At 37.4% G+C, this 26,299-nt stretch overlaps 1 protein-coding gene across 1 annotated transcript in view; it reads right to left on the bottom strand.

The window, feature by feature from the left end:
* The window catches only part of TASP1 (taspase 1), an 83,929-nt gene that overhangs the window by 46,139 nt on the left and 11,491 nt on the right, over nt 1-26,299 (bottom strand). Inside the window, exons 5-8 of the mRNA XM_084285000.1 lie at nt 22,716-22,836; nt 21,110-21,194; nt 14,911-14,990; nt 1,692-1,798 (exon numbers count right to left, since the gene is read on the bottom strand). Of these exons, the coding sequence (XP_084141126.1) occupies nt 1,692-1,798; nt 14,911-14,990; nt 21,110-21,194; nt 22,716-22,836 (393 nt within the window). The remainder of the gene's footprint in view (nt 1-1,691; nt 1,799-14,910; nt 14,991-21,109; nt 21,195-22,715; nt 22,837-26,299) is intronic.

The raw sequence follows: 26,299 nt of genomic DNA, 5'->3' as shown, positions 1-26,299 counted from the left end.
GGCACATGAAGCAGGTAAGAGACTGAAAGTAGATGAACAAAAAAAACAGCTACCAACTCTTGCTTACAGGGACAGGTCCCCAGCTCCAGAGAAGCACAATAAATTCAAAAATAAAATGAGTATTTAACAATTAAAACTTAACTTTAAGGAGAATGGTCACTTTTAAGTATTCATGTATTTAAGTAGCTATAAAACATATTTTTAAGATTTTATGAGAGCTCGGCTTTGACAATATGAGTTTGGAGATCACAGTTCATGTGCCTCATCCTTGATAAACAGTCCCTTTCTAGCAGCCTAGCAAGAACTATTCTACTGTTCTTGTAAAATTTGCTCTCACAGAATTTTTCATTTCTATTTCATTTTGAGGAGTTAAAACTGCATTTATCCTATGCTCTGTGCAGTAGGACAAGCAGTCCACTTTGTCAGCATGGTTTGGTCTTCACCCCCCCTCCGTGGACAAGATGCACCCAGAATGTGGACAAAACCACTGTGTTACTTTACTGCATTACTTACCGGTGAGTAGAGCTCTATTTGATCACCTCCTTTACCTACCATCACTGGCCTTTGAGGGTCTCCCACAAGTGCTGCACATGACTCTGGAGCCCTTGAAATTTCAAATTGCAGGTCGGTAAGCTCATGCATTGGCATATGTTTCAAGCATTGACTTGCCCCTTATTACATGAACTCCAATACTACACAGAGACCCCTTCTCCCTCAGTTACATCTTAACACCGTTAGGAAATGGAAGTTTCACAAGGAAATGCATGAAGTCACCTGAACAGGAAAAGTTCCAAAGCCAGTAAATAACTTTCTCCCTCCTCTAGCTTTACTTTCTTTACAGGTCTTACCTCCCTGAATATTGAAAATTAGCACCCTGATACAGAAAAGTCCTGATCTGAGAACCAAGAAGAAAAATGCTGAATTTATCACTGGTTTGCATTTGCATGGCAAAAAAAAAGTTGCATTGTCTGTAGTCCAACTCTCTAGGATTTGTATATTATTTATACCAACATATGCAACTAAATAAGGCAGTGGTCAGTCAGGTTACCAAAGCAAAAAGAAGCAGCCAACCCAAATGGCCACAGGCTCCACATAAAACACAAGGGTTTAATTTATTTAGCTAAAATTTAACAGTAAGCACAAATACCATGATCAACGTTTTCAAACGATAACAAAGGCTCTAAATTTAAACTAACAGAGTGAGGGAAACAGAGGGATTCCTAATAGTTTTGTAGTACAAGTAATAGGGGCCAGGTCAATGCTAGATGCATGCACAGATGCACATGTTTACCTACCTGATATTTCAAATTTCACCAATTCCAGCTCCATAACGCAGTGCACTCAGGAAACATTTAAAAAGTGGGAAACACTGACAGAGATCCCAAGCTAAAGAAAATGTTTCAGGAAATAATTATCCGTTTGTGTTTACATTTGTCATATTTCCACTTCAGAATAGGCAAAATACATTTTCCATAGCATAGACAAATCCAAAGTGAGAGCTTGGCTTCCAAATAGCAAAGCAGAAAGTTTTAATTTGCACTAAGTTATCATTATATCATCCAAACATATGGGTGGCCAAGGAGAAGAATCTTTTGAGAATCTTTTAGTCTGATCATACGTACAACACAAAATTTATTAGCCATCAGCTGTAAGCTTACAATGACACAATAAAATTTGAAACACAAACTAACCTTTTCATTTGATTGTCTTCTTTTCTTAAGTTGAATGAGATCTGTTTCCACCTTTTCGGCCAACTCCAGCTTCCTCTTGTTCCTCTTAAAAGCTGCTAAACTAAACCCTATAAAAATATTTCAAAACCATTTAACTAAATAAAACTTACTTAACTTAAACAAATACTGATAAGTTTACATTTTGGAGGTCTCTTTCCCCACACTCTCAGCAAAAAGCATCAATAAAAAAAGCCTACAACAAAGTATTTAAGTTCCAGTACAAGATGTTTACATCTTTTCCTCAACGAAAAAAGTTCTACTATTGTTCAGCAACAGTGATGGGTAAAATAACTAGTAGAAACAAGTTGCAGAACACATATGGAAGCTATGTCGGTCTAAATATCACTCTGTTTGGCAAAGTAGCAGCACTACACAGAAGAGAATGGAATAAATGGCTTGCATTAAAATTATTGTTTTTGACTGCTGACAAGTAAATAGATACCATGTGAGCTCATTCTGATATCCGTAAAATTAGGCTACTACTTTATTACCTTAATTGAATATCTGTATGTTTACCCATATATTTAAAGCCACACGATAATCAAGCACTATTTTTATGTTCCATAATCCAACACAGTATAAAGACCACCTAGGTCTTGAAAAGACAAACATGTATTTTCCACATCTATGTCCCACATTCAGAACCAAAGTGTTTCCTAAAGTGCAATAAAAAAAATATTTTAAAAATGTTATGCTGAAGAGTCCAAAATGACAAGTTGCCATTTTACAAGTTTCAGTCCATGAGTAACCTGCAGATATTGACAAATTTACTTCAAATCAGTTATGACTTATTATTATCTACATATTGACTTAACATTTCCATTGAAATGTAGAGAAAAGAGGGGAGAACAATGTCTTTTGTCACTTGTTCAGACAGGGAATATAAGTTATTTGGAGGGCAGAGGTATACACAGGTAGGTCACTAACTCAGTGGAAGGTAAAAAGCACAGGTTTCCTATTTAAACTATAAACGATAACTTTTTAAAATGTCTTTTTAAATGAAATTCATAATACAGCTACATCCCTGTTATTCAGAAGACCAGAACAGCTGCAAGAATAGGCAATGAATAAAATCAATACTGCAGAGCCAGAAGAAAACAACGCTTTCATTTACAGCTCTCACACAGTCCAGACAGTGAGCATTTTACTTCTTTGAAGCTTCCTATCCAGATACCAAAATCATCTAGCGAACTCTCCTTTAAACCTGTTTGAAGTCCACAAAAAACAACCTTAGCCTGACACAATTATTCAAGTATATAACCTAAAAATAGTGAGAAAAATGGAATTTCTCTCCAAAAAAAATAACACATACCAGTTTCTTAAGACTGTAAGCACGTATTCATCTGCCATCACCACGAAAGGAACTCTTCCTACCATACAGAGCTGACAGATGCAGCTACTTTGGTCAATACTTTTTAACATTGGAAATGAGGTCCAAGAGGTAAAAACCAAACACTTGATAATATTAATTCAGGGAGAGTAAGCAAACTAACCACAGATGAAGAACAGAATTTGTTAAACCGAAGTATCCCCAAATAAACCGAGCCAGAACACTGTTTTTTTAGCAGGACTTTTACACCGGAAAATTTGCAAGTTGACAGAACTTCAACAAGTACAGCAAATATCTATGAGCAGAGCCTTTATATGACCAAGGAAGAGTGGTGCCTGGCCTTTGGTATTCACAAAAAGTAGCTATTATATGGGGATATATATGCCTGAGCCTGTTATCTACTGCTGCCATTGGCTCCTGCCAATTCAGAAAAAAGCTGTGCAACCAGAGAAGAAAGACAAATATGAGGGTACAACACAAGCCCATACATGAAAACCTGAACATGTTTTCCTTGTACTCCAGAATTGAATGTGAGTGGTATTCTGAAGTCTACTGCAATATTTGCATACCTTCCAGTTTGAACATATGCTCAAGGATCACGGCAAGAATCACTGGGAACACAGGGGCTAGTTCCTAGCTGCTCTGCCAGCTTTCCAGGGTGCTGTTATATGGCCTCTCAGCATCATCACTCCAACTATACCTTGGCTGCTACTCATCCAGCCTCTTCTTCCACTACATATGACATTCGCCAAGTTTAATAGATACATTCCATCCATTCAAGTCCTCAGTCTCTAGCTAAGCAATTGAACAATTTTCAGATTTTACCTTCTGCTTTAAGATATTGTCTTTTCAAAACAATAAAAAAAATGAAGATTTGCTTTGAAGGACATCACTGATCACAGTATCTCATTAGCACTATTAATTCAAAGTGGTAGCAGTAAGCAAGGATATATACAGAAGAAGAAGTACATATTTTACTAGTTGATAAGGAAAATTAAGTAGGAAATTGGGCTAGCAATGTACCACTTTGTCCATGTTTATAGAACGAATGACTCTCATACAAAGCAATAATTTTGCATCCTGAGGTGTCAAATACTTTCAGTTCACGGGTAGCTCAACTGCCTTTTAACTGTATGCTGGGGTAAAGACTCATTATGCATTTTCTCTCCACTGCTTTTTTACTTTGCTGATCTCATGGGGGAGCAGTGGTGGTCTGCTCCAACAAAGACTCTTCTTCTGGATGAGTAGGTCTCTAGAACCCCAGGAGATGGTGTGGCACGTATTTTGTTGTGTAGCTTAATCTATGTCAGATGTCAAGCAGACAGATGGAGAAGACAGTTTTCTAGTACCATTGAATGACATAGGTTGGAAGGTACCTCAGGAGGTCACGTACTCCAGCCTCCTAGTAAAAGCAAGCCCAGTGCAAAACTGCTGCACAGGAACTTATGCAGTCAAATTTTGGGTATCTTCAATGAATCCCATATCCTAATTTATGTCATTCCTCTTTCATCCTCTCCCTGTACAGCAGACACCACCATAACTACTATGACACTTAAATGACAAACACAGAACGGCCTATGATAAGGAAGCTAGCATAGTGTTTTTCTAGAAAAAATACACAAACTTTCCCAGCTTCTTCCACCACTCAACTTTAGAGTAGTTATTAGGACAACGTTGCTTTAGCAAAGACTGATAATAATTGCCTTTCATTATTTATGGGAAATAACTATTATCAGTGATTCCTCTAGGCAGGATAAATGCCTCCAAAAATGCCTCCAAAGTGACCCAAGAATCATGAAATAAAGGACGGGTTAGTAAAACAAAACCTAGCCATTTCCCTTTCTTCCTCTGACACAGATTTTTGCCCAACTGCAGATAACGAATTAAAAATAAAATGTCTGGAATCTTAAGTTTGATTTTTTCCATAATAAGGAAATAACAGCTAATAACAGGTAAAAGGCCGCCTGCCCCCATTTTACTCCTGCCTTCCAGGAACCTAGCTAGGTAAAACCACTAGGAATGCTATTTAACTGGGCAGTGCTTTGGTTGCTTTATCTTGTTCTACAGGTGACAAAGGAAACTAGAAAATACAAGTGAGCTTCATGCTAAATGAAAGAAAAAATATTTTTTTTCCTGAAAATATTCTGTAAGTTCATCATCCTTGTCAAAGAACACACTGCGAGGTTTTGGTTCAAGAAAACATTTCATGAACTAAAAACATGCAGAATTAAAGTGTACTCATTTAATAATGCACATACAAGATGAAGTAAAGCCCACTGGAAAATTATTTTGAAAATAAGCACTGTACACAGAAGGGAAACACCTAAACACAGAGCAGGTTCATAATTCAAATTACATCTACGGCAAAACAAAAACTCAACTCTGCTGTGCAAGGATACAAACAAACTTCATTTGTCCTAAATGACAGTACAAAAAACACTCTCACCTTCTCCAACAAGACAGCATATTCCAAGCTTGAGAAGAGGAAAAGGACAACACAGTGTTGAAGACAGGTATGTTTTCCTAAAACAAATGCAATATAGCTACATCAGCCTGATGTTGCACCTGGGCCAAGGAAAAAGGGAAGCAAGAGATAGAGCTTATTGACTGGGAAAGGGGAGGAAGCTAGGAAAAGGATGGTAAGGGAACAGACAGGATTTTAGTTTGAAAAATTCCTGTGGCACAGTCCAGAGGTATTGTTGGAATATATGGAAAGGTATTTAGTACAGCATCCTTTGATTTACTCAAGAATTTCAAAGTTTAGATGAAAATCAGATACGTGCCTCGAGATAAAATCCTTGATGATTACTATCCAGTAATAGTATGTACACTCAATCTTAAAAGAATTGCATCTCAGAAGCCACAGAATATAACCAGCCCTTCTGTTTTGCCTTCTCGTTTATGTACATACTGTCATAAATAAAACTACTTCAGAGCTGGTGGGAGACAAGAAAAAAAAGAACAAAAAACCCACAGCTTTACAAAATGATTGTCTGTGAGCGTTTAAATGTCATACTCAGGCCTCATCCAGATGAAAGACATGTAATGACTGACAACAAAAGCATAGCAGAACCAAAACATTATTAAAAGCTCGGGACTTCAGTTTCTCACATTTATGGCACTTGTCACAAGCCCCTGCAATGCAGCATGGGGTACCTTTAAGAACAAATCACCTTCGAGGGCCTGAAAACATCTTATCAGTCCTCCACGTTCTCCCTTCAACCCCACAAGGTACCAACAGGAACTCTCCACGTGCACTCTGTACCTAAAAGCCCTACATTTTGGGTCTATTCGTGGTCAGTGGTGGAAGCACTGGGTAGAATACGTAGTCACAGCAGAGTTGTGGAAGCTGAAACAAGCACAGGGGTTTTCCTGCAGAGTAGGTTGAGTGGCTGAGCACAGAACAGGTAGAAGCAGAACCTACTCAACACCCCTCACCTGCATGAGTGGTCGGTATTAGCAGAGGTGGTGTCAGAATACGTGCTTATTTATTACCTATAAATGTGGAAGAAAAATCTCACAGGAACACCTCACTCAAAGTGAGAACATTACAGGTTTTCCCAGTTTGAAAAGGTTCCAGTATTCACATGGATGAGAAAGAACCACAAAATCTTCATTACATAATTCATCAGCACAGGCTCTTCATCTTACACGTGTATGACCATGGCTAGGCCATTAATACATTTTTTAATAGGGTTTTTACATCATTATTACCATTTTATGGAAACAGATGAGAAAGTAACCCACAGTAAGCAGGTCAGTGGAACAAAAAGAAAGAGAACATCGGTCTGAGTCGGTTCAGAGATGTCATGTGTGTGACACTTGTCTGCCATAAAAATTCCACATCATTTTTTCATCTCTTGTACTAACCCTGTTGGCGCTCTGGATCTTTGATCATTCCCACAATTCCTGGTACTATGTTATACTATGTACAAGTAAGTATTTTACCCAAAATCTTAACAGTTTACTATATAATGATACAGCAACCGACTAAATGAAACACAACTGTATTCCCCGTTCCACACCGCTATCCGTGATGATTCCTCCTGACCACTGAACTAAACCCTTAGCACTCAGAGGTTACACTGTGCTGTTCTGCACTGCAAACACTACACCGGGCTCACTTACAGCATCCATTTAGCCCTCTAATACCACTTCTGTTAAGTCTTTTTTGGTCACGTGCTCCGAAAATGATTCCAGAGCAGCAATCCTCTCTTCTAGTCACCTTGCACACACCTGTCTTATGCAACCTTCGTTACCCTACTTGACTTTTCTGATTCATAAAACAGAACAACTTCAAAAACAATTTTCTGTATTTCCATTTGTATACGCATCAATTTTGCATGCTGCATGCTCTCCTCCTTTGATAAAGCTCTTCAAAATCAACTCTGATGACGAAAAGTTTTAGCAACATATTTACAGGCCCTTCCTAGTTTCATCTCCCCAAGGGTAGGATTCAAGCTGACCTGACATTTTGTCTGTCCAAGGGATATTCTCCTTGAGACTGAGCTTGGAGGAAACCGACCTGTTGGAAACTACTGCTGTACGTGCATGCAGGCACATGGCTGTACTGAGGCACGTGTACACGTGCACATTGACAAATTCTCAGTGACAGCAGTTGTAAGCACCAGCTGGAACGAACACCAAGAAACTGAGATCATTTGGATACAGACGAAGTCCACAATCTGATTTCTATAGCATCACAAAAAAATCTAAGTCCATGAATCTTAAAATGGTGTTTTTTCCAGTGTTAGATTCAAGAAAAGCCAAATCTGCATTACTAGCTTTGAATCATAGGGTTCATAATGAAAGGACGGTACAAGGTGATCACAACCGTGTAAGCTTGTGGACCTTAAACCATCTAGAATGAACCTGCAAACAGAATAGGAGTTATTGAACTTAAAACAAAAGCAAAATTTTATAAATATAAAATGGGACACTGTACAACCAAGCAGTCATTAGACTGAGACTTGGGAATCACTAGACTCATGCACAGTTCCTGAGTTACTGTTTTACAGTCTTCTCTAACTCCTAGACCTCTGATAATTTTCCAGTAGCATTACTGATGGCCTTAGGCGTCCTATTCACAGACACTACACAGAACTTCTCCTGAGTCATCTTTCACAGCCTATAAGAAATGGTGGAAATGGACCAAAGAACATAGGTAAGAGAAAATATTATTAAAGAGAGAAAGTCACAGTTGTCCTGTTCATGGACTCCTTCAAACTACTGAATTGTATATGCTGAACAAAATGTAAGACTTTTTTCTTTTCTTTTCTTTTTTTTTTTTTTGAGAATGGTAAAATTGATCCATATCTACTTATTATTTCTGTGTACTTTAAACAGGCCTGCAGCTGACCAGCTGTTTATTATAGTACACCAACATTTCTTGCTCAAAGGTAATGCAAAAAGTTTTTAATAAGAAGTCCACATTTCCATAAAATTTCCTTGCTTTTATAAGCCATACCAATTCACGTCAGTACTTTGAGGGTAGGCTAAAAACTCACAAGATATTTAAGTGGATAATTAAAGTTTTCAAAAACAGATACAGACTTCTAGCATCATTAAATCAGAAGTCAAGGTCAGGACAATACCTTTGTATTTACAGTGGTGGAACAGAAAGCCAGGAACACAAACTCCACCGTTTCTATTACAGTCATTACAAATTGTTATGCAACAAAACATTATGCAAACTATAAGCATTCAGCAAGCCTGTTTAAAAGCAAACAATAAATTGAAAATACTAAGAAAACTAAAACTCTTCTTAGGCCTTTGGAGTACAGAGTACAGCTGGAGCACAGAGCTCTGCCCAATCGTATAGCACCCCCTGGCAGGCAGTTCCTATAGTCAACTGAAAGCACCCAAAGGAATTTTCTGCATTTTATCTTTTTACTCCGTATTAAAAGAGAATGCAACTATTGGAGAGAAGAAAATTAAAAAGGAATATACTAGCAAATTAGTTAACCCACAGGAATTAAAATGATCCAACAAGGAATTCTGTTGAGCAGTTGCTAAAATAAATGGCACAAATAAAGACAGATGAAAATAAATTTCGTTTTAACAAAGCCATTTTAAATGACAAATTAACACCACTTATGCTTCTGTTGAGATCAAAGACTACTAGCACTACTTCCCATGTCGCCATACTTTGACGGACAGCAACATGAAAGGGAAAAAAAAAATACTTGGCATCAGAAGTGTACAAAAGAATCAACCTATTTTTTCAGAGCACTATCATATAGATCTGCCCTTCATGGCAAGGACTCAGGGTAAACTATTGCTGAATATAGCATTTCTTACTACACCCTGGAAGAAACCCCTTCCTCTTCATCAGGCAGCTTTTCCTGCCCCCTGGAAGATTTTCACTCAAAATATCTTCTGGGTGTTTTGGCACCAGATTTTTCCAGGCTAACTTACAGCCTGCATAGAGGTGGCACTTTCAGAACTGCAAGTGGATCTGTAATATTATGTCCAAATCCAAATCCAGGGAGCCTTCACACCACTTTTTTTTTTTTTTGTGCAAATGAAACTTGCATTTACCAGGCCCATTTAATTTACATATTATAGAACAGAAGTAGCAGCTCTTACTATTAACAAGAAGCATCTTCTGAAAGATATTTCTTAGTTTCTTAAACCAAGATATGAACTTGGTTTAAGATATGAACTCAGAAAGTCCCCTACACAGAGCAGGTAAGCAAGCTACCTAGTAAAATCCCCCAAACCCCTGAGTTTCTCTCCAGATCTCTTTCCTTCTCACCCTAAAACCGAAGAACCAAATCACAGAACCTTCTAGCACAGTCCCAGCAATACAACAAACATTTTCCTAACTGTAATAACAGTGAAGTGGAAGAAAAAATGAGGAGGTGTGAGGGGGGCTAGAAAAGAGACAGGCCAAATATTGGCAGTACTGATGCACAGGGAGGCATATGGTGGCACTAGAAGTACCACCACCTGCATGGCACCTAGAAACGTCTCTCCTTCATTAAAGGAACAAAGCAGTCGTAAGGTAAAATGGAATATCCTTACATGGATAATAAAGAATGTTATTATGGTTAAAGTAAGAGAAAACAAAGCAAAAAAAGTAAATGGCCTGTTATAACTGGAATGCCAAAGCAACGCACAGCAGTACCAAAACAATGATACAAGCTGATGATGCTGAGCTAGTCAAGGTAAGCACAGGGCAGAAGAACTGAAGAAGGATTCTGAGTCAGTGACTGATGATAAACCAGCAGATTTTATTCAGCAGATCTCAAAATAATGAAAAAGAGGTAGTTAATTCAAACAAACCATAGTTGAGCTGTAAAGGTCTTTACTGATGCAAGAAACTAATGTGGGCTCAAGAGCTCAAGGGCATAAAATAGCATCGATCACCTCTAGGTATGCAGGAATCAGTCCTAATTCAGGAGCTTATTGTCTAGGGCAGCAAATGGGGTAGGGAAAAGGAGGTAAATATTCACTCTGCTCATTCCTTTTTCTTCAAGCATCAATTCTAGCTACACTTGGTTTCCAGTTTCTGATGTAGGTGCTCCTGCTCTTAAGGAATACAATTTACTGAAGTGCTTATGGTCCCTTCCACACCATTAGAGTTAGAGGTACAAGCACACTGCACGAGTGTACTTCCCCTTCTCTTTAAAGACTGTATACTTAAGCAGCCCCATGTTATGTCAAGTAGGAAGACAATGCTCAGCAGCATTAGCTGTGCAGTAATTCTGATTTTTTTTGGCAGCAAATACTAGCTTAAGTCTACCACAGCTTCAGATATAAAACTGACGTTCTCATTTAAAGCCCCTCTGTGATACCTTGGTCGGATTTTAAATGAAGTGCCATAACTACCGTCTCACAAATAGAAGGCCTTAAGGCTGGTAACCCTGATATCCAGTTTCGTGCCAGTTTCTAGGCTGCTAGAAATTGAACTCCCCCTTTCAAACACAGTTGTACAAAGTAGATCCACCTTCACATTACATACATCATAACACTCCCACCCAGCCAGGGCTGATGGCATCACCCATCAAAGATGCATAATTGTAAGATGCTGTCTTGTACCACATTATCCTTGTCAAATCAACTGTTTTGCATCTACTGTAGGCTGGACTGAAAAACAGAGATAAAAGTGGTTTGGTTATCAGTAGTGCAAGCAGAGAGATATTGGCAGCTGAAGCTGTATTTCACATTTACTTTGCCAATTTAGAGTAAAGTATACTTTCAACATTCATGAGAGGTTGCATGATACAGTCAATTAGAATTTCTAAACTGTAATTACACTCAACATTTTGATCACACTTTCAAAGCAGTCTCTCTTACACAGGGTAACGAAGTGCTAGCATAAGTTTGTATGGGCTCTAGTATGGGCAGGAATTATTAAATTCAGCTTTTTTTGCAGTCTGTAGGCAATGCAAGCAGATCGCATTTCAGTTTTTATTATTTTTTCTTTTTTGATTTTTTTTTTAATAAAAGAAAAAACACTCACTCCACTGGAAGCCACCGGATTTCTACATGCAGTAGAAATCCCATTTCCTTGCACACTTGGCAAACCGAAGAAGACAAAGCAGGTGAGCCTTGACATAACCTTAATGTAGTTCAACAAAGAACATGGTTTAAAACACCATTTCAGTTTGGTGCTCAAATGCTTTGGAAGTTCTTGGAGAATTATGGAGTGTGACCACAAAGCTGATCATGCAGCTTTCTTTGTAACTGATCATACAGAGAGCTCCATCACTATAAAACCAGCCACACAATCCCAAAGCCTCATGGCAAGTATAACATTCCTCTTGCCTTCTCAGGTCCAGGAAAAGGAAGAGAGAATAATGTGGTCTCCAAGAATATTTTTTCCATGTGCAGCACCAAGAAGCCAGAACATATGCACCTAGTTCTCCTTGTTGATGCTTGTTGCAAGTATATGTCTACGGTTTGAGTTAGAGCCTTGGTGGAGCTCTTTTTGGTGTTTTGTTGTTGTTATTGTTTGTTTGTAATTAAGTTACTGGCATATTTTCCCTGCCATTTGGCAATTATTTTGGTTCTGCACTTTACACAGCTACCCAACAGTTAGATCATTTCAAGTTAATTTACCCCCTTACTCTCCACAAAAACTCTACATAGCAAGCATAATCAAAACCTCTCCCAGTTTTTGAAACTCCTTGCATTATGTAGTCCAAAAGCTCACTTCAAATGAGATCCTTTGTGGTTACTTGGAAGCAGCTTTCTCTTTCATTGCAATTTCTGAAGTCACTAATAACACTGGAAAAAAACAAACAATTTTGGCTTTCTTGCATGTTACCCATGAGACAGTTTCCAATTGCCTTCAGTTACAACAATTGCATGTAACACTCAAGGTGTTAGAGGTTACCTTCCAGCTTCGCTAACCAGAAGCCGACAACTTAAGAAAGTAACTTTTCTAAGGACTGTTAAGGAAATCAACATATTATTTTCTGGAAGTGATTTTTCATATATTTATTTAGTTTTGCCCTTTTTATTTTTTAAAGAAAAATCAAATGTACAAGCTAGTGTAATCACTGCACAATAAAGTGTACTCCAATTCTCAGGAAAATGACAATGTTTAAGTTGCTCAGGCAGGTTTTTTTTTTTCTTTCTTATATATCCATTTTAGTTATTTAAATAGTGGACATGTTCATCTCATCTTTTTTTGAGAGGGAATCTGAAGCTCAAGGCTATAATCGTCAAACACCTCCATTCTGTAAATTGGGTTGGCTATGGACTATAATTTAAGCTATGGAAAAGCAACAGAATTAGAGAACATCTGTGAAGAATTCGGTCTAAGTTAATTGCTCTTTATTACAAAGTATCTCTGCCACTGTTTTTTTTCCAGCATACCCTTCAAGTACCCTAAACTGAAGTCATTCAAGCAAAACCTTTGCACAGCCATGAGTTGCACTCGCTGATCCTTGCGGGTCTTTTCCGGTGCCGGATATCCTATGATTCTCTGATAGTCTGCACACAAGTCCTAACAGTCACAGCCTGCTTCACAGCATCAGCTCGTTCCTGCATCAGGTCCATCCTGTGCAGTGACTCAAGCATATAATCATATATATGGGTACTTCACTGCACACAAACCTGAGTGGAAGTGGGGTGTACGTCTGCGGGTGGGAGGGGGAGGTGGTTGACTACTTCAATACCAATATTTGATACCAATACTTTACTCATTGACATTGCAACAGGAAACGACATTTCCGCATTGACTTTGCAATGGGATTAACTTCACAATCCTGCTAATTGTTTTAATGGAAATTGTTTTGCCAAATAGCTATATTCTAAGTGTGCTGAAGAGACAAAAAGAAATCACTAATGTTTTGGAGCTAGTTTGTGGAAAATACATCAACTGAGATTATTCATCTGGTATGTCTCCAGTGTAAATTCAGTCTGTGTTATGTAAACCAAAGGAGCAGTGGTCATCCTCATTTTTAAGCCTTCATATATAAATTTGCTCTGACCATTTTAGCAAATAAAAGAACATTTGGAAATTAACGTTAGAAACTGATCATCTCTGTCACAACAGAAAGGTAGTGGTACTAGAAACAGGGTAAACGTTTGTGCATTCAAACAGACCTAGCCAAGAAACTCTCCTTCTGGAGGATCTCCTACACATACACAGCAAATACATCTGAAAAAAAAATCCTTTGAGAGTTTTTCCCCTTTTCTAAATTCACAGAAATAAAGCTGTTTTGCTTAACTGAGCCCAAAAGTTGTTCTGCAAATACTGTTCTGGACAGCAGATAGATAGAGGAAGTTTAAGTCATGTGAGAATAGAAATCAAAATTTTTTGTTCAAAATGAAATGCATCATGAATATGTATGAAAATTGGTATGATTGAGTGTAACAGTACTACTGCTTCAGGCGTTACATTTGAGTGCTGAGTATTAGCAACTCTGAACGGCAACTTCTGGATGTTTATCTACATTTAGAAGTACATCCAATAAAAGCCTTAATAGCAGCCCTGGTTTTCAATTTCTGATTTCAGGACTACTCACATATTCCATGCAGGAATCTTTTAAACGGTAAAAAAATAAAATAAAATAAAATAAATGTATAATTGTCTGTCTTCTTGGTAATGAACTCTGACTTTTTTCCTGCATGGGAAAAATAGGAAGTATTAGGCATGTTCTCGCCACAATAGCAAGCTACAAACTAATGGTAAGGGCACTTGCCAAAAGGTTGGGTACTGAGAAAGAAAAGGAAGGGGAACTACATCCTTCTTTCCATGGGTACATGCACAAATTTTTAGCCTAGTTTGTACATGGTGTATCAATATACCCCAAGCACTTTGTTTATTTTAAGAAAAAAGAAGGCTTTTATAAGAAACCTGGCAACTCTTAGCATACAGTATATTTTGAGTCATGCTGGATTGGATCATTCCACCATATTAGATGAAGAAAAGACTAGCTAAGTTTAAAAAAATAAATAATAATAATGGCCTGTTTATACCACACAGTCCTGGACAAAGAATCAGAGCTGGATGTAATTACAGAATCTGAGCCTATTTAGATACGTGCATAGTTGGTGCTTTTTGGATCCAAGATGGATTACAACTTGAGCTGTTTGAGTCTATATTTTGGTTAAAAAGTAATAATTAAAAAAAAGTCCTTTGTTATATTTAATCCTAGAATCACAAATTCATTTGAATTACATGTTGCTACAATGCAGCTGAAGTAACAGTTCTTACTTTTTGCTATTTAGATACTTAATATAAAATGATTAAATTTTACCATCCTTATACACCATAATACCGTAAGCTAGTTGAATGTTAAGAACAGCGACATGATGTATACCTCAACGTATGAGGCACTATTTTAAATTATTCTGTCCTGTTCTTCCTACTCATACCACCAGTTTACTCACTTGTAGCCATGATACCTGGAGGACATGCTGGTATCCCGTGATCAACTGCCCATCTGAAAGCTCCTTCACCAACTAAAAAGCTAGGAGACACAGAAGAGGGAGTTTAAACAAAACCATATAACAAATCCCCCTTTTCTTGCAATTATTTTTGCTATTTGGTTTGGTCATTTAAAAATTGTAAGCTGTCTGCATTTCACAGAAGAGTCAGCTATAAGCAGTTGGCAACCTTAGGTAGTTTCATTAAAAGACTATGCAGCTCTGACATTAAGTTTACTATTGAATAAAAAAAAGTGCTATTAAATTTTAAATGAATTACCAAATAGCACCAGCTCTTAATTGCAGTTAAAACAGCACAACGCTGTCCATAGGCTTGCTCTCTATAACAGCTAAATCAGACCCTGAAGACTAACAACATGGGATGAATGACAAAAGAATGGCACGACATTTCCAGTGAAGTTAGTCAGTGCTACTGGAATATCAAGAATTACTTTGGGATGCATGATACAAGCTAAAAATAAGTTTTATTTAGAAAGACAAAGGTCTATCTCATGGTGTTTTATCAAGCATTTGCAAATGAGACAAGTCCATTAAGTATTTAATACAATCATGGGGCAAAAAACAATTGGGAAGATTTTTTGTAGTCAGCACTGAACATTTTAAAGCAGTGAGGCAGCACTTACTGCAATGATAATGAAAGATGGCAAGAGTTATACACAGACATGTACCTTTTAGGAAAACAAAACAAACAAAAAAGTCATCTCAATTATCTATGCCACTTCCCCTTAGATAAATTAATCTGATTCCCTGAAAAAGGGAATGTGGTAGTTGAAGATTACACATTTTCAGAAAGCCGTTGAAAAACAGCAACAGCAGCAACATAGGAAAGGACACCTGTTTCCAGTCACTGCTTCCTATTTCCCTTTTGAAATTAGAATACCTCAACTGCCTAATGGGCACGAGAAGCAAAGACTAAGGACTTAAGAGTAATTTCAAAAAGCTTTATTGAAATATCAGAATTACGAATATGAGAGGTTAAAAAAGTTATTTTAGCTACTCAAAAGTCCCCCTGGCCACATAATACTATCAATTCCTGAGAACATTATTGATAAAGAAAATTTATTGGCATTACTACTGCTGCAAATTTTCTTGATAGTATTATATCTGACACCTGCAGCTTTCGGGATGCAGTATTTTGCAGTGGTACTTTCCATCTTCTCTATGACACAACCATTACAAGTTCAGTCTTTCCTTACCTAAGTGTCAAAAAAAAAAGTTTCTCTAGATAAGAATTTGAATTGTTAAACATGTATTTCTTACCATTGTTAGTGTAGCTCCAGATAAATATTTTTTCATGTTGCAAGATACTGTAGAGTAAGTTACCGGGTACTTTGGGAGAACTCAAGTGTCTCCTTTTAGGTAAGCTAGTGATCAAGAAACGACCTGGCACTCATATTAACTTAAGAGAGAAATGCAAACTGTAGCCAAACTGAAGTAGTATCCTCCACTGACTAAAGGAAGCTTTCTTTCAACTATACATTGTCAGGAAGTGAGTAATCGCTTCCTGTTGAATAAAATAGAGGAAGGGTAGTTGCAAAAAGTACCAAGATCAGATATTAGGAGTCATACAGATGATAACCTGAATAGCACAGATCAGTCAGAAATGCTACATTGTCCTGACATCTCACAATTGCTTGCTTGTTTTATACTTAAAGACACAAAAACAGTCACTAGTATTTACAAAGCAGGAAAAAAAAAAGCCCCCAAGAATGTTCAAGAAGTACTAAGTTGTTCAAAACTTAAGTAATGTGACTTTTATTTTGCTCCCACTTGTGTCCTTAATTCCTGGAGTCATCTCCCTGGTTACAAGGTGGACACAGGCAAACCATTTTCCTGTTCTGGTCCCAAAGAATTGTTAGTGGTTTTGTTTGTTTGTTTTAATTTTTCACTTCAGATGTCCTGAAAGGACAACGTAATCACAGAGGAGTTGCAATCATCGGTTTGCCAAAAAATCAAGATCTCAGTGTTTTGTTATCCATACCACCTGTACTCCCTCCTCTAAACTGATACCGAGATAGCTAGTTAGCAAATCCTACAGACATACAGCATGAACTCAGTTCTGCAGGTAGCCAAATAATTGTAAATCTAAACAAGACTAAATAGTCTTCACACCACCCCAAAAAGCAAGTTTATGTGATCTGGTTCAGCTCACAGGGAGGTGGGAAGGTGGGAACCAGGAGGCACTTAGCAAACTACTTCGGGTGCCATAAGACACATCCATATACCTATGTAGAAGAGCTGCAGCAGGCAAGCATGAACAGGGCTATAGCTTAAGCTGGCATAAAAGCAAAACGAACCCTAGACAGCTCCCACCAAGCACGATTAACTGAGGAAGAGGGAAAATAGGGAACAAAGCCAGTGGGCTACAGAAAGCAGCCGAACCTCTGCTGAGTCTCAAAAGCCTTTAGGCTAGTTTAAAATACATTTTTTTTTTTCCCAAAAGGGAAAACAAACAAACAAAAAAGGCTGAATGAGAGTTTGTGCTGCTCTGCTACCCTGAAAGCTGGTTCTACACAAACAAGATAAAAAGATCTTTCTTGCAAATGTATCAAATGAAGAGTGCTCTGCAGCTGGTACAGGCTCCGAACACACAGAAGATGAACAAGTCCTCCCAGCACCAAGTCCACGTTTAGAGATGCTTTCCAATTCCAGGGAAACTACAACACAGTAAGTGAAAATGCAGGCAAAGGACCCTTAAAATGGTCCTTTTAGGCAAATTTTCACAAGAACATGGTTCTCCTGGCGCTGGTTGCTCCAAACAGGACCATTTAATATGGGCTGTATGGAGACAGGCTACATGGAGATGAACAGAAGTGGCAGAAGAGGGTTAGGTTCATGACAGATGGTCAAGGTGATCCTGAATGTAACAAATTTTGTAATGCTTATTTTAAAATGCAGCAATCACTCTGAAATCACTCGTGCATTGAAGAAATTATTGAGATGACATCAAGAACAGAGATAAAAGGTGGTGAGTCGTCAATCTATGCACATTCTTGACTATGCACTGCCCTGCAAGTTACCCAACATACATATCCTGTCTATAGCACCGTGCATCCCAGGAGTGAAAACTGCAAAATCCTGCATGTCCAGAGGGGGGAGAGGGGGGAAGTCCTTCTTCCCATATGGATTATTATTAATACTGAAAAATGGATGGAAATATGAACTTCGAAATCAATAATACAAAAGAATTGTTAAAAAAAAAAAAAAAAAAAAAGGAGACATTTAGGTCTATTTGTACCATCTTACAATCCTTACATATCTAAAGGAAATAGTAAAAGATGTAAATAAGCTTTTTTCTCTTAGGAAGATCAGGTATCCCTCATTTCAGCATATGAAAAAAAAAAAAAACCAAAAGCTATTAGTACAAAATATCTAATCCATTATTCTGGGACCAAAGACGACTCTCAGTGATCCACCCAATGTGCAATTGTGCAACTATAATTGTTCTTTCTTTTGTAAAGTTATACAATTAGGAACGTCTTATAGGATAATATGTAACATTGAAGAGTTCGGTATTTTCTATCATTGCATCACAGATAGAGAACATTCTGCCAACAACGAGCTGAATAAACTATGAGAGAAGGTGTAAGGACCTTAGAACAGCTTTAACAAATACACTCATCCATGCAGGGATTCTCTACTAGAAACTTTTTAAATTTTAATTTGGATAGTGGGATTCTGTGTTTTGAACTCCACAACAAGATATTGTTCAAGAATGACCAGACCTCAGAGCAGTTCCCAGCAAACTGCATACATGTACCAGTCAGGACACTTGATCGCTCCTCCCCAGTAAACTTACCATCTCCAAATAAAGAAATTCACACTCATTAGAATTTATTCTAAAGCAAATTAGGAATGTGCCATTTTGAAATGTCACTGTACAAATGGGTGCAGAACAGTGGTAAACAGGCCAAACTGACTGCCTCCATATGTTCTCTTACAGACAAGCCTCTCCCTCCATAATGCCACTTCTACTGATCTCAGTTCCTGAATTTCTCTCACATGGTCCTGTGCCAAACATCCTGGCCAGAAAACAAGAAGCTAGCTTAGCTCATGCTATAGAAGCTGTCTCTGCCACCAGGTTTCTTTAACAAGATAGGTTCTTAGGCTATGCATTATCTGAGACTCTCCAACACACTATTTGCCCACAAGAAACAAGATGAAACTTGTGTATCTTCACAAATAAAAATCTGTTACTGAAAGCCTAAGACTTGGGAAGAATGCCAAAAATACAGCTGTTCTCTTGCTACTTGACAACATATTTTCCCAGCTTGTGCTGGAATATGTTTCACTCCTGGAACAAGAACGTGTTACGCCAAACCCTGCCAGAAAGGCAAGGCATGAAATTGTCAACAGTCATCACCTACCACGATCATTAGCTCCACTCCAAACTCAGGACACCCTGCACATACAGGAGCATCTACCAAAGCAAGCTACTGTGTTCCACTACTACGGATTGTTCCCAAGGTGACTAGGTTTTTTTCTAATAAAATCCATACTCAAAATTCAGCAAGGGGAAGGAAAAATTGAAATATGTATAGGTAAATAAAATCCAAAGCATTTGCACAATAAGCTGAATGTGTTGGCTCTGAAAACAGTTCACTTCTCACCTTGACAATCTCAGCTCCCTTGTCTTTTACATTGTTTGTTAGTCAAGACCTTGCACAGTGCTGGAAAATTTTAGTCTTGTCTTTTGAGGACAAGCAGATACAGCTTCTTTTCCATTCAGTTATTTTTAAAATTATAGCGACATGAACTAGGTCATGAAGTTACAGAAAACATGCTGAAATAGGATACAGACTATCCCAGGTACTCTTCCTTGCCACAATTAGAGAAAATACTGTGGTGGTAGAGACAAAACTAAATCCCAAGTGCTTGCTCCTGTAGGAGACTACAAAACTCCCCTGTCCTGAAAATAAACAAATAAATAAACAAAACCAACAACCACCCCATTTGACACCCCCTTTTAATATATTTTATCTAAATGCTGGCTTTCTCCTGAAATCTCAAGAAATAAGCTACTTGCAGCAACTGAAATTGAAGTTAGTATTCCTTAGTTAACTCCTCCAAAAAAAGAAGTTCTCACTAACTACAATCACTCTTTCTTTTTTTTTTTTAGTAAAGAAAACAATTTTAAATGCAACATCTGCTTGTTGATGGGCTGGTTTTGGAATGCCTGTTTCCAATCTGTGACCTACCTTTGCAGCATTACAGAACACTGAAATAGTAGTTTTCCTCACTGTTTAAACTGGAATGGTGTACTATCAGATAGAGACTGTCTATTTGGATAGTTTTAGAAGAAGAATAACACAGTAAGGAAAGTAAAATCTGTAAATCTGAATACAGGAGTTTCAAACAACGTAAGTGCTGATTTAATACATCTGCCAATATTGCAGTCAGTGAGCAAATGGTAGCAATTTTTTTGCAGTGAGTATGATAACCGAGGTAACCACTTTGAGTTCAAGCTCCTTGTCAATTTAAACTGCTGATGAAAATAAGATGCTTTTAAAATCAATCAATTCCAAAACAATTCTTGGATTCTTTCCAGTAATATTCAAAGTTGTCATGTGCTTAATAGTTTCCTCTTTCATACAGGTATTGTACCGGTATCAATAAAGCATGTTTTCATTGTTGCTGTAAATACTATTAAAACCATATTTAAAACAACTTCCAAGTAAACACTGGAAATTTTTATGTTTTAGCTACAAAATAAAGCCACAGTCAATGAAGCAGGATTCTTGTACATACTTTTTAAAAGCTATGTGTTCTTGCTTGGTTTTTTACGGTAAACAGAGGTAAAGGTAGTAGAATTTCACTTTACTTTTGATGCATTCACAGATTTTTCAAAATTATATAGTAAAAACCATAAGAATTCAGTATGACATAAATTTGGAAATAATAACACAGACAGAAATTATCACAACCTGACATCCCCATCTATCCACAATACTTCTACGCGCAGCTGCATCAAGTGCACAAGATGTTTCAAGATCAGAGAACAAAACTTAGCTTCTTTTTAAAAGCACACTATAGCTGGTATGTAAAGCAGCATCAGCCTTCTTTGGATAAGATATAGCCTTCAAATATCACATGCAGTAGAGACATAAGACGAAAATAAAGACAAGCAGAACAAAACAATTACCAAGGTGGAATTCTGCCAGCAGAGAGTTTTCCCTTCTGCCCTTCACACAACAACCTATTTGCAACTGAAACCGGATTCTTGATCCCTGAAAAGAAAAATTAGCAAAAAAAAAAAAAAAAAAAAAAAAAGAACAAAACATTAAAATATTTTTCCACATTGCATTTTAATGTTCATTTTGGCAATGGAAGTCAGCTTCCTTTAATTTCCAAGGCTTTGGCAATTCAATAAGAGATACCTCAGGGTGCTATGTTTTGATTTAATAACACTTTTTATCAGTTTTTCCTTCACATATCCTATCAGTGATGGCAAGGCCTTTTAATTAACACTTGCTTTTGTTCTGTTTTTTAAAGAAAGAAGCATACTGAAATATTAGGAGTGACTGCCTACCACAGAAGTCTCAAAATTAACTCAGTGGTATTCTACAGGCCAAAGACATTTTATGAGTATTAATTTTTCAAGACGGAAAAAGCTTTTATTTGGATCTACCTGGCCAGAACAGGGATTATAGGATTCAGGTTTAGCTTTTTCTCACTCCCTCATTTTCTCCTTTGCCATGGTTTGAAGGGTATTTTTTGTAACAAGCAAGCCCTGAAACACTTCATTTCACTATTTATTTTAGATTTATATCTACATGAGGAAGTTATTACCACAGTTCAGAACTATTCTAGGATAAAGAACAAAGCTTGAAACATTGTCAGAAAAGCTATTTAATAGTAACAGTTAAGGCTGTTGAACATACTTAGGGCAAGAGCTCAGCAATCCCTATTTGGGACTGTATATTTGTTTTGTAATGAAAGGTAAAGCTAGGCAAAAAGGAGAAGAAAAACACATTATTTCTCAGATTAAATAAATCCTGTATGCATATTCATCAAACCTCGCAATAGTTTCACAAAACAAATAATAAAAATGTAACTATTCATGTGAGAAAATTTATAATGAAAAAAAAATCCATATTAAACAGAAATTTTATGTCACAGGCAAACAGCTTGACAGATGATTAGCTAAACCCATTCTCGAGAATAAACAATAAGCTCCAGTTTTTTGCTGAGCAATCTATGTAGCTTCCTGACACTGTAAAGGAAATCTCAGTTCCTTGGTATCCTAATTTGACCAGTTTAACTAACAGACTGACTATCAACTATCAGGTAACCTTATGACTGAATTACGTAACAGTAAGTTCCCCAAAGTGGCAGATAACAAAAACAAATATAAAGTGAGTGGAATTTAAATGCTAGTATTCTTTTTTTTTTTTTTTAAATATGTAGATAGAAAGATGGATAATTGCAATTTCATATGAAGTTATCATATCATAAAGGTTCATTCTCCAAAGCCATTTGAGCAAATTTAACTGCATTGGTGAATACTTTCTCATGTGATCATTCTTCATCAAAAGATTATCAGTGAACTAACAAGACAACACACTGCAACAACACAAAGCAGCATTTCAGGGTGCGGGAATGCCTCCTTCTCCCCTTAAAGGGAAAGAATTTATTAAACAGGGAAGTATTTTATAATGCCACCCCCCTCCAGAAACATAACAAAAAAGAACAAGATTGATCTTTGCACATAGATCAGTAGTTAGCTTTACAATACATAAGTAACATACCACTCAGTGCTCCAACAGCTCCAAAATTTAATGACTTTCCATCCATTATACTGGCATCACATTCTATCTCACCCAGAAGGTTTAGGTTAGACCCCATTCCTGCATTTGTAAAAGGAGAATCCTAAAAATAAGAATAAAACGCGGTAAGGCCACATCCATAACAGACTACATCAAGACCTTTGCATAACGAATGTGGTGACACCGGTCTTTATACAGCACAATTTCTTATTGCAGTATTTCAATCTACCACAACAACCAAAAAGAGCAATTTGCACTGGTCACTTCAAATTACTACCGTAGATACCTTACACCCTCTTCGGTGTGATACATCTCAAGTGTAATAATGTGCTATTAGAAGTAATAACCACACGACAAATTTAGATAATCATTTATATGCAAGCAAAAGCTTTACAAGATGAGTCAAAATCTCTTCCACAGAGACCACAGCCTACTTCGGAAACCCTCAAGTATGGCGGAGCAGCTAAACAGAACCGTATGTTTCCTTAAGATGATAAGACTGTGACTTCAGCCTTGCACACAGAAATGAGGAATCAGCACCAATAAAAAAAATTCACTTTGCAAAATTCCTCTTTGAACACTAGCACAAGGACAGTCATTACCCATTAAAAACTAACGCATCTTTTATTAGAGTTTTCTGTAGTTTTTGCAAACTCAAGTTTGTCAAACAAGAAGTTCAAACAAGAAGCATCACATACTAGATGTAAAAGTACGAATTGTTGCCTACACGTTCCCTCGGAGCATCACCATGATTCTAAAATCACAAAGCTTTAAAGTGGCATAGTCCAGAAGTCTCACCATTAGGTCAACATAACCCCCACTTTTCATACACAGGCACAAAACTGAGTACAAAATGAAGAAAGAAAACAGGCCAGAACATTCAAACAGTAACATTTTAGAGATGCTGCACGCTTTTAGAGTTTTTATCTGTTTTTATTACAATAGCATAACAACCTCACGTAAGAAATAAAACGGTTGTCTAGACCGTATGTAAATATATCATAGAAATTAGATGGCCGTAATGTTACAAATACACATAATATATGCAGAATCAGGAAACACATCTATTGGAAACAAAGTTCTGTCTGAAATGTTAAGAGAATTGGCTCTATTTTGCACACGCTAGTTTGCAATGAATGCAAGGAAACTAAAGAAAGAGGGAGAACAGAAATAAAAAAAACCTTTGCAGCCAGTCAGTACTCTTTTGTTAACTTTCAGATGAACAGTAATGAGTAAATACAAAACCTGTTTTGCAAGGTACTGATTCTAATTTACAGAGATAAGGTATTTAGCACACTAGGGCTGGAAACAGTTATCAAAATGCAGTCTTGCTGGAGTTTTATGCTTAAAGGTAACAGTGGAGAATCATTAATACATGATCAATGTATAATCAGTAAACAGACAGTAATCTCTCCGTTGTGTTAATTCTACACCACTCATCTTTATTTTCTGGTTTTCTTCCGCATCCAAGAAGTAGCACAAATTTTTATCCTATCCCACTTTATCTCATGCCATAACAAATCTTCAAACTCATTGTGTCCGTTCATTGTGTTGTTCATTTTGACAGATATGCATCACAGAAAAGAGGTAAAGTGGATGAGAAGTTGAAACATTTGCAGCTCAGCACACAGTGAATAACTTTCCCTAGAAAGGGGGAAAGGTGGAAGGCTACCAAGATGATGGCCTTGTAGAGGGGGAAGATTGCCGAGAAGGAGCGGGCTTAGCCAACTGTATTGCTCGCCAGACTGCAACTATGAAGAAAATTAAGCCAGTGAAGCTTTAGAACAAAAGGAGCACAGAAGTGACAGAAGGAATCTGAATGTAAACGGCAAAAAATTCCTGGAGGACAAAGGAAAAACAGGAATGCATTAGGATGAACCGTGCTTACTCCTAGAGCTCTCCAAGTTCTTTGTTCTCGGGTAATCGGAGCACGGAGATCTGCAAGTCTGAGACTAATTTCTAAGGCTCTGTTCCAAAAACATTTGCTCAGTACATTATACTCAAAAACATTAGCAAAGAGCAAGAATTTTGTGTTCTATAGATCTGTCACAGCCACAAAGCAAAGACAGCTGTTACCTTAAAAGTGGATGTCAGGGCCACATAAAGGGAGCAGGGAGGACCTATCAGAACAGAAATCCTGGTTACTCTGTCTAGAATCCTTCTGCCTGCAAGATACAAAAAGATACAAAGCTCCCTACTATCTGATACATGTAACAACTAAGAGAGTTTAAGGAAAACAGTAATAATAATACAAAAAAAAAAAACGCTACATAGTAGCACTAGTTCAGTTAATTTCTAAAAATCAAGTAGTGCTTTGGAGTAACACCTTCACTGGCACAACATAGAGGATGCACCAAGAGATGACTTATGAGAGGATCTCAAGACAAAGCAAATGCTGCCTGTTTCTCCCCTCTGAATACCACAAAATATTTATGAGAATGTCACCCTACTTACCACATATTATGTATCTAAACCAACAAAACAGAAGGTGCCTCTTTGATGGCACAACTCTTTCATGTCAGAACTAAGGAGTCTTACCAGTACGCTCACTCACAACCTGAGCAACTTCTCCAGTAAAAAAAGAAACGAAGAGCAAATTCCAAGGGCCTGCTCAGAATTTCTGTGCAGCTTTACAATGAGACTGCACTCAGTTAAGATGCAGTTTCAGAATTGCCATGAGAAAGGTGGTCTCTCTAGCTTCACAAACCTAAAAGCTGATCTGATAACAGCTTTAGACAGCGCAGGAACTGGGTGTGAACAGCACAGAATCTCTGACACCTACCAGAGCGTCTTTGAAATTAGATGAGATGAGATATAAAGCCTTTGAAATGAGGCAGGGAAAAACCTTTATAACAAATGGAAACAGATATTCACACCTACATCTATGAATAGACAAGGACATGAAATACCACACGTTAATACACCTCTTTTTGGAACACATGAATCTCCGCAAAGTTTGACCAAAAGATTTCAAGACTCTGATAAACAAATTTTGGAATACAATCTAGGAAAATTAAGAAGTGCTTTAAAATGAAAATGCACAGCCTTTGAGGAATGTGGAAACATTATTAAAACAAGTGTGCATGCTTTCAAAAGGCAAAAAATAAACTGAGCTTCTGCAGAACTGCAAGAAGTGATTCCCCAAGCTGTACCCAACTGGGGGAGGGAGGGAAAGAAGGAAAAGAAAGTTGTACCAGTAGGCATATTCAGGTATTTACTTGTATTTAAAGAACACACGCAGAGATCAGCCTTTATATCTCTAAGCTGTCAGAAAAAGATCAGATAAGCAAGCAAAACAGCATGAGCTTTGCAAGCTAACAGCAAGCCCTACCACTACACAAAAGTAAACACGAGAGAAGACAAACAAGTGTCTATTCAAATCATTTTAATAAAACAAAAGCTTTCGAATTTGTGAAAAACACTAGACTACAGCAATTACACCATCACTGAAGTATCTCTAACTTAAAACTTGAAACTGTAGTAAAGAGATAATACAAAGCTTTAAGATGTGGAACAAGAATTTAATTTTCCAAAGTTAGCCCATCTTGTAAAAACTCTTAAGCTAC

The sequence above is a fragment of the Netta rufina genome (assembly GCF_964035555.1).
Source record: "Netta rufina genome assembly, chromosome: 3".
Classification (NCBI taxonomy): domain Eukaryota; kingdom Metazoa; phylum Chordata; class Aves; order Anseriformes; family Anatidae; genus Netta; species Netta rufina.
This window is presented reverse-complemented; position numbering and strand designations above follow the sequence as displayed.